The sequence below is a fragment of the Vicugna pacos genome, chromosome 19 (genome assembly GCF_048564905.1).
Source record: "Vicugna pacos chromosome 19, VicPac4, whole genome shotgun sequence".
NCBI lineage: Eukaryota > Metazoa > Chordata > Mammalia > Artiodactyla > Camelidae > Vicugna > Vicugna pacos.
The window spans coordinates 35,040,660-35,060,740 of record NC_133005.1 but is presented as its reverse complement, the minus strand read 5'-3'; the positions used below and the strand labels follow the sequence as shown (position 1 = coordinate 35,060,740).

The following is a 20,081-nucleotide window of genomic DNA, read 5'->3' as shown; positions in this document are numbered from 1 at the left end:
TAATGAAGTCCCCATGGTAAGTGGGGAGCTGGGCCCCTCCCTCATCAGTGTGTTCTCTGGGGGGCTCAGCGCCTCTCTCAGATACGAGCCCTCTCTGATCTGGGCCTGGAATGCACAGTGCACTCTGGCCAGATTCAGTGTCACTTTCTCTGCTGCCGTTGAAGTTGAACTTTTTACCGTAACCTTTGGCTTTGGGGATCCCTAATGATGCTGCGTTTCCCAGACAGCCAGCTGTCCGGCTGGGATTGTGCGTTTTCAATGCTGAAAGCAACCCAGGCGATGGTTCAGAAGCCTGGGTAGACCTGCCAGGTGTTTCCTCGGGCTATTACCTCCAAGTCAGTCATGCCTTCGAGCAGACGATCTGACTGGGACAAACAACAAAAACGTTTTGGGTTTTTTCCCTCCCGTGTTCACAAGTGTGTTTCCAAGGAGGAAGCTGAGTGATGGGCCTTTCCTACTTCCCTCCGGTGCCTGGTCTTACGAGGGTATGATGGGTCTCTTCCAGATCGAAGCAAGGCTGAGATGGACTTGAAGGAGCTGAGTGAATCCGTCCAGCAGCAGTCTGCCCCTGTTCCTCTCATCTCTCCCAAGCGGCAGATTCGAAGCAGATTCCAGCTAAATCTCGACAAGACGATAGAGAGTTGCAAAGCACAGTTAGGTACGTCTCTTGGTTTTCTTACATCACCGTCCTCCTCCTCCTCCTTGTCATCATTATTTTCAGGGATACCACCGGATGAAATTAAAGTCCGATCCTGGCTGCTTTTACCAGCTGGTTGAGCCTTGAATTGTTGGTTCAATTAAAATAGATTTCCACCCATGGCAAAATGTTTTAGATTGACTAGGTTAATTACTTGGAAGGGCCTTTTGAATTCCACAGAGTGCATTCTTTGGTTGCGACAGCCTGCAGACTCGAGGTGCGGGTTGCAAGAAAGTTTGATAACAGAGCCTCCTGAGTTTGCCTTTGTGCTCCCTCTTGGCACACGTCACTGTCTCAGCGTCAGGACAAGTGTAGCTCACAAGTGTCCAACACAAGCCCTTCCCCAGGCTGGGCTGCTCCTCGCTTGGCACACCCATCCTGCTTCTGTGGTGGTTGCCTCCTTTCCTCTTCCCCATGCTGCCTGCCTTCACACTGCCTGCCTCAATCCTGTCCCTAAGGCTGAGCTCAGGCGTCACCTCCTCCAGGAAGTCTCCTCTGACTGCCCTCCCCATCTGCCCGCCTCCTTTGGTGCTTTATGGCTTGGAAGCCCCAGTGGTCCCTTTGTATGGGGGTAGCCATCCCCATCTAGACTGGAAGCTCCTTGAGGGCAAGGAGGTTGTCTTGTAAAGATGTGCTTTCTCCAGGGTATGTGGGCTTGTACACATAGTAATGCTCGGGAATTTTTGTTGAAGAGGTAAATAAAGCCAGGAAGGCATTTCTAGAGAAGTAGGGGATGGCTGGGTCTCAGGAGAGAAAGCCACTCCAAGGCACGGTTTACACATCAGTGGGCGCACTAGACCTTTGGATGAGAGAGAGCTGTGGTTGGGAGTCATCCAGGCTGTCAGAGGAAAGCACTCCTTGCTGGGTTGCCCGTTTGGTTAGGACGTGGAATGGCATGGATGAAGTTTTGCAGATCGTTTAAATTCCTCTCTTGGGTCCTTCCATGCAGCTGGTCTAACTCCTTGGTTTATCTTGTTGTTAGTAAGAATTATAGTATTTCCATTTACTGAGGGCTTCCTGTGCTCCCCTGCGCTGGGCTTAGATTGTCCTGGGAGGTTGATGTGATAATCAGTCCCATTTTACAGATGAAGAAATTGAGGCTCAGAGAGGTAGTTCACTCATTCAGCATCACACAGCTAACAGAAGCAGAGGAGCAGGATTAGAATTCATACCCTTTGGGCTCCAGTCCCCAAGCTTTTCCTGTCAGATGTGTGCTCATGCTTCTCTTTCTGCTGCCCGACCATCAGTTACCGGTAGCACCAGCCCTAGGACCCAGAAATTAAACTACATCTGGGTTTTTGTATTTTGATTTCTTTCATTTTTGATTGCGCCCTGGAGGAGGCGGGTATAACTCACCCATGATTCTGATGGTGTCCAGTTGGCTGGACTGTTCACGGCTCCCATTCTTTCACGAGTTTCCCTTCCTTGTGTCTTGGGTTGCAACAGTGACCCCACTCAGGATAACCATGCCTCTGGAACAAAGACAATACAGAATTGATTGGGATTTCCTCTTTTCAAAATTTTAGGATATAGAGTTATTTATCTACGCCGGGTGACACTCATTACTGGTAGCAGGAAATATAAATGGGTTAAAGGGAACTATTGTTAGAAATACGCTTTTTGCCCATTTTTGTCTGTGAGTGTGTGAAACTCCCCCTGTTGTATCTTTTTTCCTTTTGATAGAGACATGGAAATGTTTGCTGGTCCCCTTGACTCTGTTAAAAGTAGAAGAACCATGCAAACCCATTGGCAGTTGATTCTCTGCTTCAGTGCCGGGAGCAAGACCGGGGCTGGGTCCCTGGGTCACCCAGGCATGGTGCCCCCCACCCAACAAAGGGACCAGTGGCTTCTCAGCCGCAGCCACCTGCTCCCTTGCAGGCCCGTGACCCAGGGAGGCCACGTCTCCTGCTCTTTTAGCAGGAGCCCGCCATCTTGATTTTTGAGTGAAATTTCCTGATTTGTGAATTGGGTAGTGAGTTATCAGTTAAACAAAAAAAAAACAACACAAATAACAAAATACCCTGTGGGTCAAACTACTGCCTCCTGAAAAAAAACATGTCTGCCGGCCAGATGTTGCTTGTGGGCTCTTGAGTTTGCAGCCTCTGCTTTAAGTCTTTGGTGTATGTCTTTGAGCCCTTGGACACAAAAGGGAGAGGACTTGAATACTCCAGAAATTTGTGGAAAGAGCGCTAGTGGTGAGCCAGGAGCCCAGGGTTCTGGCCTCGCCTATCTTGGTTTCCTTTGTGCCCTAGGACAAGAAATTTCTCTAGGCCTCTGTTTTCTAATCTGTAAAATGGGTCCATTTTAATAGCTCATGTGTGGCATTTCCTTCCATCCCTACCATTCTCTGGGTCCCAGTGCTGCAAAGATTGAGTTCGAAATTCATGTTGTTTGGTCTCATTGTCATCTTTGAATGTTAGTAACTGAAACCCTCTCCAGACAAGTTCCATTTATCAGCTGTAGTCAGCTGCAGCTGGCCTGCACTGTTAATAACCCCACCAGGCCAGTGTGATGCGATTTGAAATGTTTTTTTTTTAAATTCCAGCATTGGGTGTGGAAAATGTTTGCGTTTTTTTTTGGTCCCGCTCTTTATTTTGTGACTGCGCCACATGCTGGGTTTTCTTTTTGAATTTAGGCATAAATGAAATCTCAGAAGATGTCTATACGGCTGTAGAGCACAGCGATTCGGAGGATTCTGAGAAGTCAGATAGTAGTGATAGTGAGTATATGAGTGATGACGAACAGAAGTCCAAGAATGAGCCGGAAGATGCCGAAGACAAAGAAGGCGCTCAGATGGACAAAGAGCCATCTACTGTCAAAAAAAAGCCCAAATTGGCAAACCCAGTGGAGACGAAAGAGGAGCTGAAAGTCAGCACGTCGCCCACCAGCGAGAAAGCAGACCCAGGCTCAGTCAAGGAAAAGACAAGCCCCCAGCCCGAGAAGGACTTTGCAGAAAAAGCAAAACCCTCGCCCCACCCCACAAAGGATAAGCTGAAGGGAAAAGATGAGACGGATTCCCCAACAGTGCACTTGGGCCTGGACTCCGATTCAGAGAGCGAACTTGTCATAGATTTAGGAGAAGACCATTCTGGGCGGGAGGGTCGGAAAAATAAGAAGGAACCCAAAGAACCATCTCCCAAGCAGGATGGTAAGTGATTGTACCAGTTTCCAGTTTCTTGATTGGGTTTCAGAATGCCGTCTTGCAGTCTGTAGTGTTGAAAGGCTGTGTGACCCTCTAACTTGATGAAGCGTGGCATAGCACAGATTTGATTGGCTCAAGGTCACCTAGCTGACTCAGGACCAGGACTTAAACTGGGCCTGCCCACCTTTTACCTGCTCGATACCCAGTGTGGCTGATTTTGAGCACAGAAGCATAAACCTCTTAGAAAGTAGTCGTTGCTTCTAGCAGTCAAGTCATTTTTAGCCTAAGCAACTTCTTTGCCAATATGCTCACTCGGTTCCCTAAAGTGCTTGTCAACATTTAGACATTTGATGAGGCTGAAATTGTTACAAGTGTTCAGTTTGAAGATCTTTATGAGTTTAGCCTCCCTCCCCTCCCCTCATGCTGCCCAGGCATCTCTAAGTGCATTTTCTTGCTAGAATGTAAGACCGTTTGTGTAGGTGGTACCAGAATGCTGAGTGCTTGGGGCACTAGAAAGTGAAGGGGCGTTGTCAGGTGCCTGCCTGAATTGCTCTTCCACCTTATTTGTGTTCAACTGACATGGGCCCAGGGTTTCTCATCCTTGGTACTGTTGATGTTCTGTGCAGGATAATTCTTCATCCTGTGCACTGAGGATTTTCAGTAGCACCCCTGGATGCCAGCAGCACCTGCCCATTGGTGGCCATCAAAAATGTCCAGACGTGGCCAGATGTCCCTGGGATGGGGGGCAGAATCTCCCCCAGTTGAGAACCACTGCCTGAGTCTCCCTTCCCGCTGTTACCGACTGAACCCGCAGTGGCTGCCTTCAAGCCTGCCGCAGCCCAGGCATTGTTAGCATACCCTCCAGAAGCAACGGGGGGATGATTTGAAGGATGTCCCGCCCGTTGACAGAGCAGTCAGCACATTTTTCAGCTGGTTTGGCAAGTGGGTGGTGAGGGGATTCCAGCATGCCTGAGAAAGATAATGAAGAATTAATTGAGAGCCCGGGAGGAACATTGCCTAAGGACAAATTAGAGGTTGTAGCCATAAAACCTCATGTACCATGTGAGTTACTTGAAGGGCTAGCCAGGTTGAATTTTTGACTATGCCTAACTTCTGACAGGAGCTAACTTCTTGATTCAGTGTCCCCTGGGGATTTCTAAGTCTGACTGCTTAACGCAAGAGGAGGATGGGCTTTGAGAATCTTTTCTCTTTGTTGCTATCAACCTGAGCTGTTATTGAACCTCAGTTCTTGCAGCTCATCAAAAGAGGATGAAATGAGAGGTGGGGTAGAGCTCAGTGGTAGAGTGCGTGCTTAGCATGCACAAGGCCCTGGGTTCAATCTCCGGTACCTCCATTAATACACACACACACTAAATAAATAAATAAGCAAACCTACCTCCCTTCCCCGAAAAAGCTTTAAAAAAAAAAAAGAGGATGAAATGTCTCTCAATGGTACAGAGGAGGAAGAGAGAGAATTAGTGGGACATGGAGGATGGACCACCCCACCATCCCTTAGAATTATGGATGGCATCTGAAAAATCTGATTCTGTTGTGAATTGGGGGTTTGAGGGACCATCTCAGATGTTGCAGAGAACAATAGGAGTAGCGTTTATTCCATGAGATTTGTGGGAAATGTTTGGTGCAGATGGCAGTGTCCCTATGAATGATACATTTATACTGTTCCTTTCTTTCTGGACTAGTTTTTTTTCCCCTTTCCAGAAAGGATTTGTGACAGATTGCTAAAAATCAAAATGAAAAGAAAAGAAATCAGTGTAAAAGTTAAAGGCAGACTAGTGAGATATGCGGGGAAAGTTTGTATACAGAAACACGTAGTGTTCCAGCCTTCAGGGTTAGCAAAGTTGGCCTTCTCCCATTTTGGCAGTAAGCGTCCTAGCCATCAGTGCGAAAAAAGGAGCCCCTTAAAAGATCTCATTTTTCCAAAAAAATTAAAAGCATTGCAGTTGGTTAAATGAAGCTGAGCTCTGTCTTGCACTGATACTTGAAGGAAATTTCTCCAGGAGCCTCTAAGTGTGTAGTGGACTATTCAGCTGAAGATGGTTCTGAAACATAGTTCAGTTAGAGCAGCTTCCCAGGGGTCCTGCCTGGTCTTAAATCTAGAGCCCATGATGGTGGTTTGGGTCTTAAAGAATTGGCTTCTTGTCAGACTCTGCAGTTGAGCATCTTTTCAACGATGTACTTTGACTTACGAGTTTAGTAAGTGGAGGACGTTTTGGAGAGTGCTGTGGTGACCTCCAGCTTACCTTTAGCTAGGAAGGCAGCTTATGTGCAGAAGATGAATCCTCAGATAGCAAAACAGCTTTTCTAGCCAGTGATCTCAGAACAGAGGCAAGGGGAGCTTGCTTAAGGACCTTTATTGCGCTTACCCTGTAACATCAGTCATTCCCATCGTTTTCCTACAAAGTCCTCCTTTTAGGTACAAGACAGCAACCAAATTAATGCAATTGGAATAAATAGATTAGTTGATGGCACTGCTTTTGTAGTGTTGACTTTTAAGAAATTCACCCTTTTTTAGGCTATAGGTGATCATATACTCCGAATTTCTACGACAAATGGAATTTTCCATGGCGTCCTTTCCCCCCCTCTGTAAACCATCAGAATCCTCTAGAAATCAAAATGTTTTAGTGTCTAAATGGAAACCCTCTCCCTGTTCCCCCAGAGATTGCTTTGAGCCGGGAGTCTTTGCAGATTGCACACTCCTGTTGTTTTATTTGGAGAAGAGCACCAGCTGTGCCTCCTGCAGAGCAGTGACTCATCGCAAAGCCAGCTGTTTGCTTGTGCAAGTTAAGAGCGGGGAAAAGATCTTTTTGTGGTTGCCTTTTGCCCGAAGAGGGACTAGGCTAACTACTCGACAAGAACAGTGTAGTTTTTGGTTATATGGCAGAAAAGGAGGCATGAAAGGTGCTTTCGCAGGTGAGAAGCCCTGCTCAGGGGGAGTGCCCGGTGTGGGGCTTTTAGAAGGGCCGGGTTCAAAGCCACCTCTGCCCCTGGAAGGGGCAGGGTCTGTATCCAATACCTGGCAGGTCATCCTAGGGAAGGATGGGGGGCTCCTCACTGCAGATAGAGCTCTTCTTCCAGCCCCACCCTGTGTTCTTGCCCATGAACTTGGTGGGCTCTTCCACAGAGAAGCAGGAGGACCATCCAGAGGTGATAACCACTAAGAAAGTGCCCCGCTCTGCCCCTAAGTCAGTAAAGTCAGCCTGTCTTTCCCTCTCACTCTCCTTGCTTTCCTCAAACCCACAGTTTACTGAAAAGTTCTCCCTGGAATAACCAAGCTCACTTCTTTTCCAGGTGATAGAAATCTACAAAGGCAGGCGTAATCCTTACTAAGAAGAGGTTGATGTCAAGGCACATTGTCTAAGATCGGGGGTTGCTGACTCGCACCTGTATTTTGTGTGTGAACCCCAGGGAATCCCCTCTGCGGGGGCAGGGTCACCTGTCCAGTGGCTGGGGCCTCTGCAGTGATAACCGACCCCCCTTTTGCAGACAAGCACTCACGTGGTCACCCCCTTGCTTCTGTGCTGCTCAGTGCTTCCGGCTCTAACCTGCCTTCCGGCGTCTCCCTCTCACTGCCTGCCCTCACTTACCAAGATGCCGCCTACTCCTGAACATGTCTTGGCTAAAGCTGTTCCCCTCCAAATTCTCCCTGCTGCCTGTTGAAATCCTACCCTCCGTCTCCATAGCCGATCTCCTCCCAGAAGACAGACTGCCAAAGGCAGCTTTTTTCAAACTCAAGACACTCATATTCACTATTTTTTTGCCATTCCTAAGTCCTGTTTGTATAATCATTGACTTAATATTTTTATTTGAAGCAACGTCACATAAAAAAAATTAAACTCATTTGAGACCTAAACTTGACCACCACACAGTAGATAAAACAGTATTGTGTGCTGTAAGGTGAAAGATGCAACAGGAATAAATACAATCAAAACCAAACCAAGTCTCCTAAATTCTAGATAAACACCATCGTGCCTGGAAAGGATCTGGCTTCAGGGTGGAATTCCCTTTAGTGTGAGGTTGGCAGCACCACACTGAGACTGTTCTGGAAGGAATCAGAAGACATAAGAGGGGTACTTCCCCTTTCAGGTGACTCAGTGTTATTCGGTACTTTGGCCATTGGGAAGCCGTCTGCTTCTCCAGGGTACGTGTACTTTAGGCTCCCTCGCCAAAGGGTTTCTCCTAAACTCTGGATTGACTTTGGCTGGGTCTTTTCTCCAAGTGCTTCCCCAACTCTGACTTCATAAAACAAGGCATAGCAGTGATTCTGTTCACCCACTGTCTCACCTCCTCATTGGTGGGCAACTTGAGGGCAGGGGTCAGGTTTGCCAGTCCCCCAGAGGCCTTTCCGTTTATCTCACATGTGAGCAGGTGCTCGTTACATAAGGAGGCTGATGTTTTAAGATGAAACATGCTGCACAGTGGCTTAAACGTATAAGGTGAGAATGTGCTTGTTCACTGGGGAGTCTCGGGCCTGCTGGCCTTGGAGGGTCACCCAGAACTTGCTGGTGTAGAGACCCTGCGGGAGAACCTGAGTCAAATCCACTTTTTGTCTGTCTTTTTCATGCATCGGGCTTCAGTTGTAGGTAAAGCTCCACCATCCACTACGGCGGGCAGCCAGTCTCCCCCTGAAACGCCGGTCCTCACCCGCTCTTCCTCCCAAACTCCCACGGCTGGTGTCACGGCCACCACCAGCACCACGTCCACGGTCACGGCCCCGGCCGCCGCCGCCACTGGAAGCCCGGTGAAAAAGCAGAGGCCGCTCTTACCGAAGGAGACTGCCCCGGCCGTGCAGCGGGTCGTGTGGAACTCATCAAGTAAGTTTCAAACGTCCTCCCAAAAGTGGCACATGCAGAAGATGCAGCGTCAGCAGCAGCAGCAAAACCAGCAGCAGCAAAACCAGCAGCAGCAGCCTCAGTCTTCCCAGGGGACGAGATATCAGACCAGACAGGCTGTGAAAGGTACCGCGCCTCCCCTTCTGCTCTCGTGGCGCCCGGCCCCTTTTTTTGCCACACGGACAGGAGAAAAGCAACCGTTTTCTTTTTTCAGTTCCCTTTGGTTTCCTGGCCCCTGTATCCTGGAGGCCTTCTGCATTCCATTTGGCATTATTTTTAAAAAATTGTTTTGCAACTTGCTTTTTTCCTTTTTTTTTTCTTTTTTCCTTTTTTTTTTCATTTTCTAAACAATACATGCATATGTCCTCCTTAGAAAGGGATGAAGTAGACACAAAAATCTCTGTCTTGATTGACTTTCCATTTCATTCTCCACCCTTTCTCAGCGGCCACTGTTAACTGTAAGAATTTTTTTTATGCATGTATGCATATATATTTATGTATATATATGACTTCATAAAAATATTAATTTTTTCTTTTTTCTAAGATGTAAAAATGGTACCATACTTGCTTTTTTTTTTTCCCACCCATCAGCATGTTTTGGAGGTCCGTCCATATCAGTACATATAGCTCTACTTTATTCTTTTGGACTGCTGCATAGTATTCCACAGTTGATTTAAAGTATTCCCCAACTGATGGACATTTAGGTTGCTTCCAGGTTTTTCCTGTTGTAAGCAGTGCTGCAATGAATACCTTTGTGTAAGTTTCCTTGTGCACATCCGTGAACCTCTGGGCATTATTTTGGAAAGGGTACAGTGTGAGAAGTTGGCAGCAAAGGCTGCCTTCATGACTAGGGATTAGCCACACGTACAAGAAGAGCCAGCATCAAGAACCGGTTTCTGAAGGTGTGGAATCACAGCTCCCAGCGGGAGGTTCCACCTGGAGTTGATGTAAAGCCGAACAAAGTGTTGATCGGATGGGTACCAGTTTGCCCAACTCTTGTGAGCACTGATATAGATCTTGTGGAACCACAGGGATACCCGCATTCAGATCCTTGAAGGCTGGGCCCCTTGATTGAAACTGTCAGGTACTGAGGGCAGCCTTGTGAGTGGGACTCTCAAGAGCAGCAGCGGGATATGAGGATGAGGAGTAACCAGATCTTGAACCAGCCCCCCCCCCCCCCGAAGCCCTTCAAAGATGGCGGGAGGCGGGCTGAGGGGGGCAGACTGAAGGCTTGATTGGATAAGCAGAGCTGGACTTCAGCTGGACTGATCTTGCTGTTTAAAGAGTTGTGGAGGCAGAACTAGAGTCTAGGACATTTCAGATTGGGTTGACAAGTTTCAGACCCTGAAGCCTAATGAACCTTCCTCAGGGGAATTCACGTGCTGGCAAGAAGGAGCCATTGATGGTATGGTTCCTGATTCCCACGTTGTCTCGTCAAAGCTCAACAAAGCTGGGCACTAGCTAAAGTAGTAAGGACGGATTTTAATCAGCGATATTCTGTTGCAAAAGTGGGGAGAGTCCAGCATGAATTGAAGTCGGCTCCAGTGCGTACACAGGAGGCTGGATGTTTTAAAGGGAAGAATTTGGGAATAAGGAGTGGGTGGGTGGGGCCTCTGTAGAGTCAGAAAGTGAAAATTGACACAGAGAAATGGGAAGGGGTGGTCTGTCCATGTGAGCTGTCCGGGGTTTCTCACTGCTGCCTGTTGAAGTTAGGCTCCTAGGCTCCCGCAGAGCCTGGGAGGTGGGCCCTATCTTTAAGTGTCGTCTGGAACAGGCAGTTCATCTCACAGCCTTGAGTTTTCTCAGGCAGGCACTTTAAGGGGGCTGGGGCCACCCTAGGGATGGGGCCTTGAATTGTTAGAAACTATATTGGCCTTTATAGACCAAGGTGGGGGCCTAGTCGAGAAAAGGCTCTGAGGAGCCTGGCTAGGATTTGGCCAGGAGAGAACCTTTGTCACTTAAAGGTAGAGAAACTTTCAGGGCGAATGTCAGGGGCTATGCCCCCTCCCCACAGCTCCGTGCTGGGGCAGCCTTCCCGCGGCAGTGGGGTGACCACGACCTTTGCTTTCTAGCTGTCCAACAGAAGGAGATCACGCAGAGTCCATCCACCTCCACCATCACCCTGGTGACCAGCACCCAGTCGTCGCCCCTGGTTACCAGCTCAGGGTCCACAAGCACCCTTGCGTCCTCCATCAGCGCAGACCTGCCCATTGCCACTGCCTCCGCTGACGTCGCCGCCGACATTGCCAAGTACACGAGCAAGGTGAGTGCAGGCCGGCACCCAGAGGGGTGGGCAAGGGGCCAGCTTCCCGATGGGAACCATTCGGGTCACGACCTCACAGGCGTTAGGGGATGCGTGGGGAGGGAAGACCAAACTACGGTGGGATGTGAGCCGACAATTGTGGAATGGACTGACCCTTCCTCTGAGACAGCTTAGATTCTAAGTGCTTGGAGCAGTGTCTCGGCCAGAGTAAAGGCCACGCAGACAGTGGCTGTTGCTAGTGTTCATCCTACCCAGCATGACACGCACTCTGACAAGGCTCCTGGTGATCTCAGCCCTCTGGGGTTTGAGCTGTTGTGTAAACCCCTCCGAGAGTGGGCTGGCCTAGTGACCTGCTTCTCAGCCATGGAATATGGCAAAGGTAATGGGCTGTCACTTCTGTGGTTAGGCCACTTGCAACTGTGACTTCCACCTTGTTAGCAGGCTTGCTTTCTCTGTCCCTTGCTGTGATGAAGCACTGTTCCAAGCACTTTTTCTGTGTTACTTAGTCTTCAGGACAGACTGATGAGGCAGGTACTGTTATCACCCCATTTTACAGATGAGAAAACTGAGGCCTGGTGAGGTAGCACAGCTTGCCCAAGGTTACATAATCAGTGCATGCCTAAGCTGGCATTTGAATGGTTAGCAGCCGGGATCTAGAGAGAGTGCTCTTCGCCTGGCTTTGAGCTGACTTGTGAATTCACACCAAGCCTGCTGAGCATAGCTGTCCAGTGTCCACAAACTGATTGTTCTTACACATGGCTTTTAAAAGCCCCCCCCCCTCTTAAGATTCATTGTGGCTAAAGAGATACTTAGAACCTCATCATGGGGATAACTTTGTCTCTTATTTGGTATTGTCTGTCCCCTTTTAACTAACATACATGAATTGTTACAGAGTCCCTGGGTTTCAGAACAGGAAGAATGTCATCTGTTAGTTAGTTATTTGTTACCATCCTCAAGATTTTTGTCTTATCTATTTACCACCTGAACTAGTACTGACTTAATATTTTTGTTTCAATTGACTTAAAGAACCGAAATAAAATTGTCTCACCTCACCAGGTCCTATTCTTTGTCGAGACCAAATCCACCTCCCTTTTGTCAAAAAGAGAGTTTATCATGAAAGTGTTAAAGACATGAAGGTACCGGACAGAGACTTTCTTCCTAATGTGACCTGTTGTAGGATTACAAGAGAATTGAAAGAGGGTGATTTTTTAAATGACTCACTTAAGAGCATGTCTGCTATTGCCTGAGTGGCTTCTGGTTCTGCTTGCAATTGAGTTCTTGTATCACCTTCCATTGATTTGGTCCAAGTTGTCCATTTACAGATGAGAAATAACAGAGGCCTGCCTTGTGGATCTCGCAGGTGGTTCGCACCAGGCCAGCATTCTTAGCTCCTGCAGTGTTATTCCATTACCTCTTCACCCGCTTCACTCTTAGAGCAAAACTGAGGAATGAACAACTTTTTTTTTTTTAACTGGAGGTACTGGGGATTGAACCTAGGACTCGTGCATGCTAAGCATGTGCCCTACCTCTGAGCTATATTCCTCCCCACCGAGGAATGAACTTCTTGATAGACATTTTCTTTGCAGTTAAGAAAATGAACACAGTGACATATTTTTGGAGCCGATGAACTTTGTGTCTGAGGTGACCCAGAGTTGAAGACCCAGATTTGTGTGTTTTGGCAGAAGGGAGCTCTTTATTAATGTTGAGTTCTTTGCTATATTTGGAAGTAAGAACGAAGGTCAGTCCACAAATTCATGATTTCTTTAAAATGGAATGTAACTCTTGAATTAGGAACGTCTTGAATTTCATCCACTTTCTAAAATTTTCTCGTAAAGCAATTTTGTTTTAATATTTTAAATTGACGTGGGCAGGGAGGCCCGTGCCGAGTGACTGACCATAAAGTTGCATTTAGCACAAAGTGTTTTTGCTGGCCACGTCCCCCCATGGCCTCTGCTACAAGTTGGGAGTGGAAACCTCAACAGAAACTTTATTCATTTTCCTCCCATTCTGGGGTGACTTGGGGGTTACTTTTTGGGGATTGGCCGCAGTTTTGCAATTACATGCACATGTGAATTAATTTTTCTGTGAAAATGACACAAGCAGATATTTCTTGATGAAAACCTATTCTTCCGCAGGTGCTGATCCACAGTCTCCTCGTGGTTTTCTTATTTAGTCCTTGTGCACACCCTACAAAGGGGCACTGTTTTTTTTTTTTTAATCGATTGATTGATTGACTCTTTCTTCTTTTTTTTCTCTCTTCAATGGAGGTACTGGGGGTTGAAGTTAGGACCCTGTGTGTGCTAAGCATGCCCTCTACCACTGAGCTGTTTCCCTCCCCGAGCGGGCACTGTTACTACCCTTATTTTATACGTGGGGGAACCAAAGCCCAGAGACAGTATGGATGGGAAGATGCAATGGTGGGAACAAATCTCCGGCATCCCAGAAGAGGGTGCTCTTTGCCTTGCCTTCTTACTGACTCGGGGCAAACTGCAGAACACGGGGGAGACAGCGGCGGCTGCCAGGCCAGACCTGAGACTGAGTTTGCTCTCCTGTCCCCACCTCTTTCTCCTGTGATGTGAGAGGGGTCAGCCGGCAAGTGGGAGGTAGAAGAGAAATTCATCCTGCAAACACATTCCGTCAGCAGATACCTACCTGGGTGCCTGTTGTGTGGACCTGAGCTGTTGTCACAAACTCGCTAATGCCTTCAGGGGTCAGATGGTTAAAGGAAAAGGAGATGGGAAACAAACCGGAAAGGCAGTGGATGCCCAGACCAAAGGCATTAAAATAACAGACCAGCTAGATCCGCACAATGGACCATATTATTTGTCCATAAAAAGGAATGCAACACAGACAAATCTTGCAAACTTAATACTAAAATGAAGGAGGCAGTCCCACAGGGCTACATATTGTATGATTCCATGTGTATGAAGTATATGTTCATCAAATCCGTACTGACAAGGAAGCAGATTCATGGTTGTCAGGGGCTGGGGGTGGGTATTGGCGGGGGCAGGTGAAGGTTCAGGGGAGCAGAGTTTCTTTTTGGGGTGATGAAAAACTCTGAAGTTGATTGTGGTCATGGATGTACATTTTTGCATGTACTAACAGCCATTGAATTGAACACTGTAAATGGGTGAATTGTGTATGACTGTTATCTCAATAAAACAGTAGTTTTTTTAAGGGGAAAGAATTAAGAAAAATAACGGCAGCAAAAAACCAAAACAATCCCTCCCTTGAACCCACGGTGCTGGCCAAACCATCTTGGGGCCAGGTTCGGTCTCCCCAGTTTAGCCTGTGGCTATAAACTAGCTTTATGGTTGTCAGGTCCTCCCTCAACATGGTCCAGGGTGATTCCTACCCTGGTTTATACCAGGTTTCAACCTCGGCATCAGTGACGTTTGGGGCTGGATGATTCTCTGTGTTCTGTCCACAGGATGGTTAGAACATCACCAGCTTCCACCCTCTTAATGCTGTTAGTGCCCGTCCCCCACCTCCACCAGTCACGACAACTGAAAATGCTCCGTGTCCCAGGAGGGACAGATTCACTCCCAACTGAGAACCCTCTGCTTTGTACAGATAGATGTCAGGTGTATGTCGTCTAGAAAAAGCCTCGGGGCAGTGATCACCTGAATCGTTCCTTTTTCCTTTTAAAATTTTTTTTTATAGTGAAGCTCAATGCAGTATTTTTTATTTTTATTTATTTACTTATTTCATGGAGGGGCTGGGGATTGAACCCAGGACCTCAGGCGTGCTAAGCACGCGCTCTACCACTGAGCTCTGCCCACGCGCCTCCCCCACCTGAATCGTTTCTGTTTTTATCTTTCAGATGATGGACGCGATAAAAGGCACAATGACAGAAATATATAACGACCTTTCTAAAAACACTACTGGAAGCACCATAGCCGAGGTCAGAGACGACACACGGAGGACCTGCCTGCTCTCAGGGTGTTCTGGGGGCTGCTGTGATGGGGCCACGAAGAAGCTTCTCCCCAAATCCCCCGGGGGTCCCGGCTCCAGTCGCCAAGCTCGCTCTGCTGATGCAGGTTGTGGGGGAGGGTGTTTCTCACTTTGCTAGAAAGCTGGCGCTGTGGAGACACGCCCTGCTCTGTGCGATCAGTTCACTTCTAATAAAAAAACCGCCAAAACCAGAGCCCGAGTTGTTAACCCACTGGTGAAACTGGAAACCAGTGCTTTGGGCGCCATGTAAAAATTGGCTCCTTCGTCTTCTCCCGAAGTTTGGACTTTTTTGTACACATGATCCTTGTTCAGGAATTCATATCCTGAGCTTCCTTCATTTATGTGATTGCTTAGGGAATAGCTGGTTAAAACGTTAAAATGCCCACTTAGGGAGTGACCATGTATTTAAAAATAAACCTCCCGAACTTCCCTCTTGGGCGTATTCACTACAAGCTAGATGCAGACGAGTCACTGGGGGAAATGACAAGTGGCAGGACTTCTTGAGGTCATTGAAAGTCAGGATGGAGAACTGGGAGCAGTCTTGTGTAAAGCCATTGAGGGCCTGGCCAGGTGAGGCTGGCACTCAGACGAACAAGAGAAAATATCCAGGGCGGTGCCCCCGTAGGCCTTCAACGGAGAGCCTCGTGACTGTAAAGGTTTAAGAGAGGCCACAAGAGAAATCGGAGAATCCCCTTGGGTAGTTTTGCTAATACGATTATTTTTATGATGATGCTGGGGTGTCAGACAATGACATTTGTTTTAGAAAAGCCTCCCCACCCTCACCATGCTTCATCCCCTTTTGTTCATTTAAGAAATTGGCATGTGGTTCAAAGTATGAATCCAGAATGTCTCACTGGAAACCTTGGGTCCTGATAATGTGCCAGTCTTTTTCAGATTTTAAAGAGGTGATGTGCAGCCCCCTCCCACAATTAGATCTATTTCTGCAGTGAAACATTACGGTTGTTCCCACTGCATTTGATAAGTCAGGATTCTGCAACCTTGATGCTCCTGCCATCTGTGCTCTGTTGACGGACCATCCTTTCCCTTGTGGGAGGCTTAGCAGCGTCCCTGACCTCTACTCACTTGAGGCCAGAAACAGCCTATAATGTCGCCAGCCATTGTAATGTCATGGGAGGGTTGGGGACAGAATGATCCCAGTTGAGAAAAACCAAGATTATTAAAACAGTGTAAGGAGCTGCATAGCAATTCAGATTGGGTTATATGTTCCTCCCTTCCAAATGAATTTGGCTCCAAATTTACTCCCCCACACCCCCAAATACCCTATAATTTTTCAGAAATATTAGGCCCTGATATTTCAAGTGAATGATTATGGCCGTATGCCATGCCCCCAACCCCCATGTTAGGTAAAAGATAAAGCTGTCTTTGTTTTAGTTTCATTTTTTTGGACCAAAGTCCTAATGCAGTCTTTGATGTAGTATTTATCATGAAAATCTGGTCCTCATCTTCACTCTTAAGTGGCATTTTCCTGGAGCATTTGGTTTTCTGAAGCAGAATTGCTCACGAATTCGGGTTAACCCACCGGTGGCCGCCCCTCGGCCTGGAGCTGGGGGAGACCAGTGCAGGCCAGGCTGCCCGCTCTGGCGCAGCACATGAGCCTGACCTTGGAGCAAGAGCTGGAGCTTCCGAGCCTTGTTGGCCAAAGGCTCCCAGGCGTGCTTTTTAAGTCTTTCTCTCCCCTCACAGATCCGCAGGCTGAGGATTGAGATAGAGAAACTTCAGTGGCTGCACCAGCAAGAGCTCTCGGAAATGAAACACAACTTGGGTAAGTCCTGGGGACTTGTCTGCACTGAGGAAGGTTCTGGATGTGAACTTCTTTGAGCCTCTGGAATCAGGCCCAGATGTGAATTGAGTCAAAAGTAGACCCGGGGGAGCTACCAGTCCTGGGGAGACCACAGAGTCCTGGAGAGTCCGACCTGGAGACACCAGGAACGAAGGCAGGAGGAGCTGGTGGGGACTCTCTTCTCTTCCTCCCTTCAAAACACCAACAGCAGCAACAAATTCATCACAACAGCAGTGGTGGCCGCTTCTGAGCTCTGACCTTGCGCTAGGAACTGACTAAAGTGCTTTTCCACGAGTTAACTAGTTTAATTCTCACAGAAACCCCTCTGATAAAAAGGAGTGTGTTTCCCCTGTTTTCAGGTAAGGAAGCTGAGGCACTGACGTGTGCAGTCACTCAGCCGTGGCTCACAGCTGGGCACTCTGGCTGCAGACTTTCCCTCATAACCATTGAATGTTGGACGTTTTAACAAATTCTGGAATGCTTCCTGTGCACCCCACGTCGTGGAGAGAGTGATGTTGGTCCTTGGATTATCGATAGATCAACTTCTTGTTGTAAAGGTTTTCCCCCCAAAGGTAGAGCAGCTTTCTTCAGACCCTCATGTAGTATCAGCCTCGGGGCAGGATGCTGGCAGACCGTCAGGTTCTGTTCCCACCTGTGCGCAGGTGCTACATGTTTAAATCGCGCGTTGCAAACTCACATCCTTAGGAAGCCAACCAGGAGAGCCCCCGCCTTCCCCTCCTTCCTGCTCCTTCGCTTGTTGCCCTGAAGGAAATTTATTTGAACGTTGTTGCTGCTGCTTGTTTTTCTGGTCAAGTCTGGGAATCTATTTTTATGCAGAATGGCTCCGGTTTAAAATATTGGCTGCACATTTGAAAAATTGTGGGCTGGGCAGAGCTTGCCATGGTTGAGAGTGTTGGAAAGGCTGTGCCTGGACACAAGCGTTTTTTATCTCTTTACAAGGGGTCAGTTTTCTTTACTGGTGTTTTTTAGAGAGTGTTTTGTTTCTTCAAATTTCAGGAAGAAAATTTTAAGGAGTCGAGGAACCATTTATTTTTCTTTTATTCCAGTGTGCATGTTGCCCCCAGGTGAACTGCGATGCACTTGGTGTCTGACATAAAGTTAGAGAAATCTCAGTAGCCTGAGTGGTTGGATGGTTTTCGTGTTAGTGTAATGATCAATCACTATGCCCTGTCTGGTAGATTTGATCCACTGCTGCTAAACACACCAAGAAGAAACAGTGTCCAAGTTCTACTCGCTGCTCTGCCCTTATTAGCTGTGTGCCTCAGTTTTCTCATCTGTGAAAGGGGTATCCTGGTAGTACTTATATCATAGGATTAGCATAAGGATTAAAGGAGTTCGTATTTGTAAAGTGCTTATACATGCAGATAGTAGGGGATGTATAAGTATTTGATAGAAAAAAGGCTTATGCTAATGATAAATTTCAAAGCGAATTAAGTGGAAATTGTTTCAAGGGTTTACTTGGAGGCTTCCCTTATCCCCGTCACAGACACCAGTCATTAACCATCACAGGCAGCTCTGTCCGGTCCGCGTGATGAGTTCCCACTTTACAGATGCAGATACGGGCCCGGGGAGGCTCGGTGACTCGCCCAGGGTTGGGGGAATCACACAGCTGGGACATCTCCGAGCCAGGATTCACACCTGGTCTGTTGGGATCCATGTTCTGCTCGGGGGTGAATCACCACACTCCCTGGGCTGGAGGGGCGGGTGAGGAAGCCGGTGTCCCCTCCCCTCTGCCGGCAGAGCTGACCATGGCGGAGATGCGCCAGAGCCTAGAGCAGGAGCGGGACCGGCTGATCGCCGAGGTGAAGAAGCAGCTGGAGCTGGAGAAGCAGCAGGCAGTGGACGAGACCAAGAAGAAGCAGTGGTGTGCCAACTGCAAGAAGGAGGCCATCTTCTACTGCTGCTGGAACACCAGCTACTGTGACTACCCCTGCCAGCAGGCCCACTGGCCCGAGCACATGAAGTCCTGTACCCAGTCAGGTAGGTCCCCGGGGCGGGCACGGCAGGGCTGGCCTCCCCTGGCCCTGACCACACTCACCCACCACCTGTGACCCTTACACACGAGAAGGCAGCACACAGACGTGTAGCTGAGGCTCCAGGCACAAGTGTTTCCAACCTCTGGTCTCTGGGGCGTTGTTGCCACAGCACGTGTCTTATAATGACAGCTCAGATCACTTTAATTTCATGTGAGTTGCGATGGTTCTCCACTGGGGGCAGTTTTTGTGTCTGGCCCCTCTTCAAAGACACTGGCAATGACTGTAGACATTTGTGGTTGTCATAGCTGAGGGGGTGGCCAGGGATGTTACTAAACACCCTACAATGCCCAGGACAGCCCCCTACACCAGAGCCCAAAACATCCGTAGTATTTAAGTGGAGAAACCCTGCTTGTTAGGTAACCCTGGACTCAAGGCTTTAAATAATCAGGAATCCCAGTTCTTCTGTGAAGGACAAAGTGTTGGTTCAGAACTAATCTGTCTTCATAATCTCTTTCTAATACAGAGCAAGCAGATCCCAGGCCAGGAGACACTGTCTAATTAGAATTTACTACTAGTAGTTTATAATACTGCTTTACAGTTAGCTTTTATTTATGGCCAATAACATTAGCTTTCTGTGCTTACAATTAAAAATCTCCATTTCAAAGAATTTATTTGATTTCAAGTAAATAATAGGACAAAGGAGTATATCTGTGGATTGGCAAAATTTTCAAAGGTAATGCATGAATGACCCAAGTTTGAGATGCTCTAGGACAGGGTTTTTTTAATGAAGGTCAAAGCTATTTTGGGATCTGTGGGCCATGTGGTCCATCAGAACCACTCAACTCTGCTGTGAAAGCAAGTCCATGGGGCGAAAATTGGCCTAAAATTAGACATTATGAAATGAGTCATCCTAGAAGAGCGGTTACAGGCTGTTTGTTCCACAAACATGCTTTCAGCTCGAGAATGATTTAATAAAACATGAATCACAGACTTAAAAGTGAGCACATGTTCACACATGGTCTGGAATTCCCGTGTCTGGAGGAGTGTGGCTGCTCGGGGCGTGAGCTCGTGCCCTGCCCGGGGCTGAGCCGTGTCCGCATCTCTTGGAGACACTGGTTTGTGCAGAGTGGGGCTCCCTGTGGGTCCAGGAGTCGCCTCACTCAGCTCATCCGTGGCTTCTGTCCCTCTTTGCCCCCAGCTACCGCCCCTCAGCAGGAAGCAGACCCCGAGGTGAACACAGAAACACTAAACAAGGCGTCCCAGGGGACCCCCTCTAGCACGCAGGCAACCCCTGCGGAAACTAGCACCTCGAAGGAGAAGGAGACGTCTGCGGAGAAGGGCAAGGACAGTGGCTCGGTGAGTCCCAATCCCACCGCC

General features: G+C 48.0%; 1 protein-coding gene across 16 annotated transcripts in view; it reads left to right on the top strand.

Moving 5' to 3' along the window:
* ZMYND8 (zinc finger MYND-type containing 8) overlaps nt 1-20,081 on the top strand; it is a 108,488-nt gene that overhangs the window by 78,723 nt on the left and 9,684 nt on the right. For 9 of the 16 annotated variants that reach the window (XM_006202451.4, XM_006202447.4, XM_006202448.4 and 6 more), the window contains 8 exons: nt 506-658; nt 3,333-3,845; nt 8,435-8,671; nt 10,762-10,952; nt 14,776-14,856; nt 16,611-16,689; nt 18,469-18,708; nt 19,903-20,060. In XM_006202451.4, the coding sequence (XP_006202513.1) occupies nt 506-658; nt 3,333-3,845; nt 8,435-8,671; nt 10,762-10,952; nt 14,776-14,856; nt 16,611-16,689; nt 18,469-18,708; nt 19,903-20,060 (1,652 nt within the window). Of the gene's footprint in view, nt 1-505; nt 659-3,332; nt 3,846-8,434; nt 8,816-10,761; nt 10,953-14,775; nt 14,857-16,610; nt 16,690-18,468; nt 18,709-19,902; nt 20,061-20,081 lie in introns of all 16 variants that reach the window. The other 7 variants (XM_006202445.4, XM_006202441.4, XM_006202439.4 and 4 more) reach the window with 1 other exon arrangement.